Source organism: Mauremys mutica, unplaced genomic scaffold, assembly GCF_020497125.1.
Source record: "Mauremys mutica isolate MM-2020 ecotype Southern unplaced genomic scaffold, ASM2049712v1 Super-Scaffold_100033, whole genome shotgun sequence".
Taxonomy (NCBI): Eukaryota; Metazoa; Chordata; order Testudines; family Geoemydidae; genus Mauremys; species Mauremys mutica.
This window is the reverse complement of record NW_025423255.1, coordinates 228,514-237,297: the sequence shown is the minus strand read 5'-3', so window position 1 is coordinate 237,297 and position 8,784 is coordinate 228,514. Positions and strand designations below refer to the sequence as shown.

At 46.0% G+C, this 8,784-nt stretch overlaps 1 protein-coding gene across 1 annotated transcript in view; it reads left to right on the top strand.

The window, feature by feature from the left end:
* Nucleotides 1–1,244: 1,244 nt before the first annotated feature.
* The window catches only part of LOC123358220 (polyunsaturated fatty acid lipoxygenase ALOX15B-like), a 44,097-nt gene continuing 36,557 nt past the window's right edge, over nt 1,245–8,784 (top strand). The window contains exon 1 of the mRNA XM_045000884.1: nt 1,245–1,994. Coding sequence (XP_044856819.1) covers nt 1,245–1,994 — 750 coding nt within the window. The remainder of the gene's footprint in view (nt 1,995–8,784) is intronic.

Sequence of the window (8,784 nt, the reverse complement as noted above, 5' to 3'; positions counted from 1 at the left end):
GAGGTGGGGGGCCGGCCAAACAGTCCCAGGCAGAGGTGACAACCGGAATATGTGGGCGGTGTTATGAGTGTGGGGAATTGGGGCATATACCAGCCCAATGCCCCAACAAGGAAGAACCTATGCAGTGTAATCTGGGGAATTACGGGGAGCAATGTGGCCTAATCGGTCTGGTAGGGGTCACAATGACCTCATATGGATATACCAGACCAGTAAAAATGAATGGTATAAAGACCATAGCATTAATAGATTCCGGGAGTGCTGTCACGCTGGTCTCAGGGAAGTTGGTGGGAACAGACCAACTAACCCGGGCCAAAAACACAGGGGTAACGTGCATACATGGCACTGTGAATTTTTACCCTACAATCCCGGTGCAGATTGAGATCCAGGGGAATACTACCAGGGTTTCTGCAGGGGTGGTCCCCAAGCTCCCCTACCCTGTTTTAATTGGTAGACTTCCCCGGGTTTAAGAGCTTACTTACCCCAATAGAGCCAGGGGAGGGTAGCAACCCCCAGGCTGAGACGGAGGCACCTACAAATAGCATCAGCCCAATGTTTGCCAAATTTGCTCCAGGGTTATTCTCATCCTCTGGGAAACCCCGAAAGTCTAGGTGAGAACGAAGGGCAGATAAAAGATTAGGGACCAGGATTCTAGCAGAGAATCAAAAAACTTCCCTTGTGGGTAAGCGAACCCGCTCAGGAGAGCAGGAGATAATTCAGGCCAAGGAAGACTCGGAGGCGGTTCCTAGCCCAAGTGGGAGCACCCCAGGGGGAAGAGTAGAAATAGGCCCCCTAGAATTAGGTCAGTTGGGTACTGCACGTGAGACTTTTGGGCAGGACCAGACCGATGATCTGTTATATGCAAACGTGAGGGAGGAGGTAGCGGAAGTAAATGGTGTGCCTGTGGAAGGAAAGATCAAAGGCCCAAGGCCATATTATGTGCTCAAACGCGATCTTTTGTACAGAATAGAGCAAATTCGAGGGGAAGAAGTAGAGCAACTCTTAGTCCCACGGAAACACATAAGGGCAGTACTAGAGTTAGCTCACAGCCATCTATTTGGGGGACATCTAAGGGTAGACAAGACACTGGATAGAATCCTAAGGAGGTTTTATTGGCCAGGGATACGAGCAGAAGTCCAGCGTTATTGTGCCTCCAGCCCTGAATTCCAGTTGCATAGCCCCGACCTCACTTGCGGGCCCCATTAGTACCTTTGCCTATTATTGACGTCCCTTTCGAGAGGATAGCCATGGACATAGTGGGCCCATTAGAAAAATCGGCACGGGACCACCGAAACGCACTAGTCATCCTTGACTATGCCACGCGGTATCCAGAGGCCATTCCTTTAAGAAACCCCACATCCAAGGCAATAGCAAAGGAACTACTACAGGTATTCACCAGAGTGGGCATCCCTAAGGAGATCCTGACAGACCAAGGAACCCCGTTCATGTCAAAGCTAATGAAAGACTTATGTGCCCTGCTCCGCATCCAGGCCATACAGACCTCAGTCTACCATCCACAAACAGATGGACTGGTCGAGCGATTTAATCGTACCCTTAAAAGTATGATCCGGAAGGTGGTAGCACAGGATGGAAAAGACTGGGATACCCTTCTACCGTATTTAATGTTCGCTATACGGGAAGTCCCCCAGGCGTCCACGGGTTTTTCTCCCTTTGAACTATTATATGGACACCACCCATGCGGGATATTAGATATCGCCAAGGAAGACTGGGAGGAACAACCCAACCCAGGAAAGAATGTCATTGAGCACATGACACAGATGAGAGAGCGAATAACTCGAGTAACTCCGATAGTACGGGAACATTTGGAAAAAGCACAAGAGGCCCAGCGGACATATTACAACTGTCGGGCGAAAGAACGGAGATTTCAGCCAGGGGAACGGGTGATGGTGTTAGTGCCGACAGCAGAAAGCAAACTTCTAGTCAGCTGGCACGGACCATATGAGATAGTGGAGGCCATTGGGGAAGTGAACTATAAGGTTAGACAACCAGACCACCGAAAGCCAGAGCAAATCTACCAATTCAACTTACTGAAGCCCTGGCATGAATGAGAGACGTGTCTGGTCATTCGAGGAGCTCCACCCTCAGACAGACGACCCACGGAGACAGGTAAAGATATCTCCAGAATTAACCCCAGAACAACGAACAGAGGTCATTGAAATGATCCACCGGAACCAGGACGTATTCTGTACATAACCGGGATGAACGACACTAGTCCAACATCATATTGTCACCAGCCCCAGAGTAAGGGTGACGATAAGACCACATCGAATACCGGACGCTAAAAGGGAAGAAATTAGGATGGAAGTGAAGAAGATGCTGGAACTCGGGGTCATTGAAGAATCCCACAGTCAGTGGTCCAGTCCGATCGTCCTAGTCCCCAAGCCTGATGGCACCCTGAGGTTTTGTAACGACTTCCGGAAATTGAATGAAGTATCTCACTTCAATGCCTACCCGATACCACGCACTGACGAGCTAGTTGATCAGTTAGGCAAGGCCTGATACCTAATCACTCTGGATCTGACCAAAGGACATTGGCAAATTCCCCTGGCCAAGGATGCCAAGGAAAAGACTGCCTTCTCTACACCCGATGGCCTGTTTCAATACACTGTCCTCCCTTTTGGACTCCATGGGGCCCCTGCAACATTCCAACGACTTATGGATAAGTTACTACGACCCCGTGCCAAGTATGCCGCCGCCTAGCTAGACGACATAGTCATCCATAGCCCTGACTGGGAAATGCACCTAGGAAAAGTAGAAGCAGTGCTGGACGCCCTGCGAAAGGCTGGTCTCACTGCTAACCCTCTCAAGTGCGTGATAGGACTAGCTGAGGCCAGATACCTCGGGCATGTAGTAGGGAGAGGTTTGGTAAAACCCCAATGGAACAAAGTGGAGGCAATACAAGGTTGGCCTCGACCAATCCGCAAACAGCAGGTCAGAACGTTTTTAGGGATAGTAGGATTCTATCGGAGATTCATCCCTCATTTTGCCACAAGAGCAGGGCCACTGATGGATCTGATAAAAGCTCGAGGCCCCGAGATAGTTAAGTGGACTGATGCAACTGAAGAAGCATTTGTAGATTTACGGACAGCCCTATGCTGCCATCCAGTACTCATAGCCCCAGACTTCGAGAAGGAATTCATCCTACAAACGGATGCCTCGGAGGTGGGGCTCGGTGCCGTCCTTTCCCAGATGGTAGGGGAGGAGGAGCACCCCATCTTGTACCTCAGCCGGAAGCTCCTCCCCAGGGAACAAAAGTACGCTGTTGTCGAAAAGGAATGTCTGGCGATAAAATGGGCTATGGAGACTCTCCGCTACTATCTCCTGGGGCGGCGGTTTACCCTCGTGACAGACCATGCCCCCCTCCAGTGGATGCACAGGAACAAGGAGAGGAACGCTAGAGTGATGAGGTGGTTCCTCTCTCTGCAGCCTTTCCATTTCCGGGTCCAGCATAGGGCTGGAAGCCAACATGGCAACACTGATGGCCTATCGCGACTGCACTGCCTCTCATCCCAAGAAGCCCAACCCCTTGGTGTTCAGCTGGGGGGGGGATATGTGATACAGCATGGCCAGAGGGCAGCAGGAGAGTGTTAGCAGGGAACCTTATTCCCTACAAGGGGAGGAAGGTTTGCTATAGATTAACTAGAGCACCTGAAGCCAATTAGAGCACCAGCAGTCAGTCAGGTGATAAAAAAACCCTGCTTCAGTCAGACAGTGTGGGAGTTGGAGCAGGAAGGTTTGGTTGGAGCAGAGAGCAGTTTGAAGGAGTTGGAGCAGAGAACAGTTTTGAAGAGAGACAAAAGGAAAGTTTGGAGGAGTGCTGCGGTGGGCTGAGAAATCCAAAAACCCTAGGTAAGGGGCACCTGGCTTGTGTAGAAGGAGGGCAAGAAGCCCCTCCACAAGCTGAAGGGCAGGAGAGGGAAGTAGCCCAGGGGAAGGAACTGCCAGTTCAAGTGGTTCACCACTAACCTCAGGGCCCCTGGGTTGGGACCTGGAGAAGAGGGCGGGCCCAGGTCCCTCCCTCTCCACTCCCCTCCTCAAGGACACTAGTGGGGTAATTAAAATACCGATTCAGAGGCAAGCAATGGTGCCCTGAACCTTCCCCAAAGAAGAGAAAGCGCGAGACCCAGCATAACAGTACCGGCAATTTGCCACAGTATTTATAATAATATAATAATAATATAAAGTGTCTCTCAATTCCATACAGTGTCACTTAATAAACCAGTCAATTCCCAGGACCGGTTCCTCAGGTGTTTGAAGATGCCGAACACCTTGCTTGTGAGGGACTATAATACCCATATATATGTTGGGAACACATAGACATTTAACAAAGTTCTAGCCTTTCCATTGGCTCTTTTGCTCAGGTGCCCAATACTTTTTTCGTTTTTTTTAAACCCTGTTGGCTTGTTAACCCTTTAGAGGTAGAGCAAGCAGAGAACTCGCACCAACAGGGATTTTACAGCCAACTGGCTGGCTGGGTGTTTATAAAAGGGAGATCCCTCCCCTCCCCTCCCCTTCATTTATCACTGTATGGCTTGTTAGGTACCATTTGAAAAGACATAATCTACTGTTTATCCTCCTGTTAAACTGTGTAGCAACATTGTATGTAAAGTGATGAGATTTTACGGTATGATATTACTGAAAAAGCTGCAGCCCTAACCTTAAATTCCTCAGAGACAGCAAGGCAAACAGCTGGTCAAATAGCCATTCTCCACCATGGGGAAGGTGTGAAAAAGACATTTACATTCCATCACAGGGACACTTGAAGCTCGTATCTATGACAGCCTGTCACCATGACTCAGCTGAGAACTGAAGTGGTTTCTAGTACAAAGGACTGAATTATAAAAAGAGGTGAGGAAAATGCATGAGACTCTCTCTCTCTCTCCCCCTTTTCCCTCTGTTCATGACAACTCCTGAAGAACTGAATGTGGGCGGCAGGGGCAGGTGAGGGGGAGTCCTGGCTGAAAGGAAAACCAGCCTGTCTCAGCAGATGGTGAGAGAAACATTTGTTTTAAATCCCTTTTAGCTTGTTAAGTTAAACATTAGTTTGTGTTTTATCTTTGCATTTCTTTCATAAACAATTCTGACTTTTATGCCTCATTACTTATAGTCACTTCAAATCTTTTTTTTCAGTAGTTAATTTTGTTTCCTTTTTTTTAAATCAAACCAGTGTGTTTGGATTAAAGTGTGTTGGAAACTCCATTTGGAATAACAAGGCTGGTGCATGTCATTTTCCACTGATGAAACAACAGATTTCATATGAGCTCCCATTGTTCAGTAGTGTGCTAGACAGTGCAAGATGCACATTTCTGGGGGAAGTCTGGGACCAGAGAATTTTCTGGGGTTCTCCTGTGGGGCACTGTAATTTGTGAGTCACTGTCTAGCAGCACTCAATACTGTGTAGCTGGGAGCGAGTTACATGCTGGAGACTGAGTGTGAACTGCCCAGGAGTGGCTGCTCTCACAGTAGAGCAGTGTAAAAGGCACCCCGCCTGGGGAACTGAGGGGACACAGCTGTTAACAGTCCAGATTGTACTGTGCTTAATGTCACAGACACTCAATTTCAAAGAGTCTCCTAAAACACACAGAAAGTAAATCCATGTTCCAGAAATCGAAGTCTCCCTGGCACTGCTTCTTGCTGACAGATGTGTCCAGAGACAAAGACAGAGTCCTGGGGAAGCTGGGAACATAAGCGTGGGGCTCAGTGGAGAACGGGAACAGGAAAGGCAGGGATATTATTGAATGCAGGATCTCAGCAGTACTAGATGTCAGGATAACACATATTGCAGCCCATTGGCAAACATAATCCCAAATATACATATAAAATGATGGGGTCTAAATTAGTTATTTCCATTGATTTATACAAGGGCACTAAGATATTCTCTGTATTACCGTCTATCCCTTTCTAAATAATTCCTAACATCCTGTTTGCTTTTTTGACTTCCGCTGCACACTGCTGGATGTCTTCAGAGAACTATCCACAATGACAAAAAGATCTTTTTCCTGATGCCTCATCTCCATCTTGTTTTCAATCCTGCTTCTTACCTCTGGAGGAACTTTGCTACAAACTGAAGCTCTCAACAAAGGACTGACTGACCCATCCCTGAGGAGGATGTACTCCAGAGACTTGATTTGACCCTGCAATTTACTCCATCACTGCTACAAGCCTGAACTAAGAACTTTGCCATTACTGCATGTAATTGATTCCATTTAACCAATTCTAGCTCTCATCTCTATGTTTTTCCTTTGATGAATAAACCTTTAGATTCTAAAGGATTGGCAACAGCGTGATTTGTGGGTAAGATCTGATTTGTTCATTGACCCGGGTCTGGGGTTTGATTCTTTGGGATCGAGAGAACCTTTTTCTTTTATTGGGGTGTTGGTTCATCCCATTCATCAGTGCACTGGTGGTGATACTGGAAGACTGGAGTGTCTAAGGGAATTGCTTGTGTGACTTGTGGTTAACCAGTGGGGTGAAACCAAAGTCCTCTTTGTCTGGCTGGTTTGGTTTGCCTTAGAGGTGGAAAAATCCCAGCCTTGGGCTGTAACTGCTCTGTTTTAAGCGATTTGTCACTCTCAATTGGGTCCCACCAGAACCGCATCATCACAAGTATCATCTGCAAACTTTGCCACCTCACTGTTTACCCCTTTCTCCAGATCATTTATGAATATGTTGAATAGGATTGGTCCTAGGACTGACCCTTGGGGAACATCACTAGTTACTCCTCTCCATTCTGAAAATTTACCATTTATTCCTACCCTTTGTTCCCTGTCTTTTAACCAGATCTTCCCTCTTATCCCATAACATAATTTATGTAAGAGCCTTTGGTGAGGGACCTTCTCAAATGCTTTCTGGAAATCTAAGTACACTATGTCCACTGGATCCCCCTTGTCCACATGTTTGTTGACACCTTCAAAGAACTCTAATAGATTAGTAAGACATGATTTCCCTTTACAGAAACCATATTGACTTTTGTTCAACAATTTTTGTTCTTCTATGTGCCTGACAATTTTATTCCTTTACTACTGTTTCAACTAATTTGCCTGGTACAGACGTTAGACTTACCAGTCTGCAACTGCCAGGATCGCCTCTAGAGCCCTTTTTAAATATTGGCGTTACATTAGCAATCTTCCAGTCATTGGGTACAGAAACCGATTTAAAGGACAGGTTACAAACCATAGCTAATAGTTCCCCAATTTCACATTTGAGTTCCTTCAGAACTCTTGGTAAATACCATCTGGTTCCGGTGACTTGTTACAGTTAAGTTTATCAAGTAGTTCCAAAACCCCCTCTAGTCACACTTCAATCTGTGGCAATTTCTCAGATTTGTCACCCACAAATCTCACCAACATCCTCAGCCATGAAGACTGAAGCAAAGAATCCATTTAGTTTCTCCACAATGACTTTATCGTCTTTAAGGGCTCCTTTTGTATCTCAATCGTCCAGTGGTCCCACTGGTTGTTTAGCAGGCTTCCTGTTTTGTTATTACCTTTTGAGGTTTTTGGCTAGCCCCTTCTTCAAACTCCTCTTTGGCTTTTCTAATTACATTTTTACACTTAATTTGGTAGTGTTTATGCTCCTTTCTATGTACCTCACTAGGATTTGACTTCCACTTTTTAGAAGATGCCTTTTTATCTCTCACTGCTTCTTTTACATGGTCATTAAGCCACGGTGACTCTTTTTTAGTTCTTTTGCTGTGTTTTTTAATTTGGGGTATATATTTAAGTTGGGCCTCTCATATTGTGTTTTTGAAAAGTGTCCATGCAGCTTGCAGGGATTTCACTCTAGTCATTGTACCTTTTAATTTCTGTTTAACTAACCCCCTCATTTTTGCATAGTTCCCCTTCCTGAAATTAAATGCCAGTGTTGAGCTGTTTTTCCCACCACAGGAATGTTATATGTTGTTATATTATGGTCACTATTTCCAAGTGGTCATGTTACAGTTAGCCCTTGGACTAGATCCTGCGCTCCACTCAGCACTAAATCGAGAGTTGCTTCTCCCATTGCGGGTTCTTACCACCAGCTGCTCCAAGAAACAGTCATTTAAAGTATCCAGAAATTTTGTCTCTGCATTTTGTCCTGAGGTGACATGTACCCAGTCAATATGGGGATAATTGAAATCTCCCACTATTATGGAGTTCTTTATTTTGATAGCCTCTCTAATCTCCCTTCGCATTTCATCCTCACTGTCACTGTCTTTGACAGGTGGTCGATAACAGATCCCTATTATTATATTCTTATTAGAGCATGGAATTACTATCCATAGAGATTCTATGGAACATGCGGTTTCATTTAAGATTTTTACTTCATTTGAGTTTACATTTTCTTAAACATACAGTGCCACTCCCCCCCCCCCCCCCCCGAGGATGACCTGCTCTGTCCTTCCGATATATTTTGTACCCTGGAATGATTGTGTCCCATCGATTGTCCTCACTCCACCAGGTTTCTGTGATGCCTATTATGTCAATATCCTCCTTTGACACGAGGCACTCTAATTCACCCATCCTATTATTTAGACTTCTAGCATTTGTGTACAAGCACTTTAAAAACTCGTCACTGTTTATTTGTCTGCCCTTTTCTGATGTGTCAGATTCTTGTGTGTGTGAATGCTTCTTGTCTGATCTGGCCCCTACTTTATCCTCTTCCAGCCTCTCTGCCTGACTAGAACTAGAAAATCTCTATCACTAGACTCTCCTCTAAGACAAGTCTCTGTCCGATCCACGAGCTCCTCTGCAGCCATTGACTTTCCTCCATCTTAGTTTAAAAACT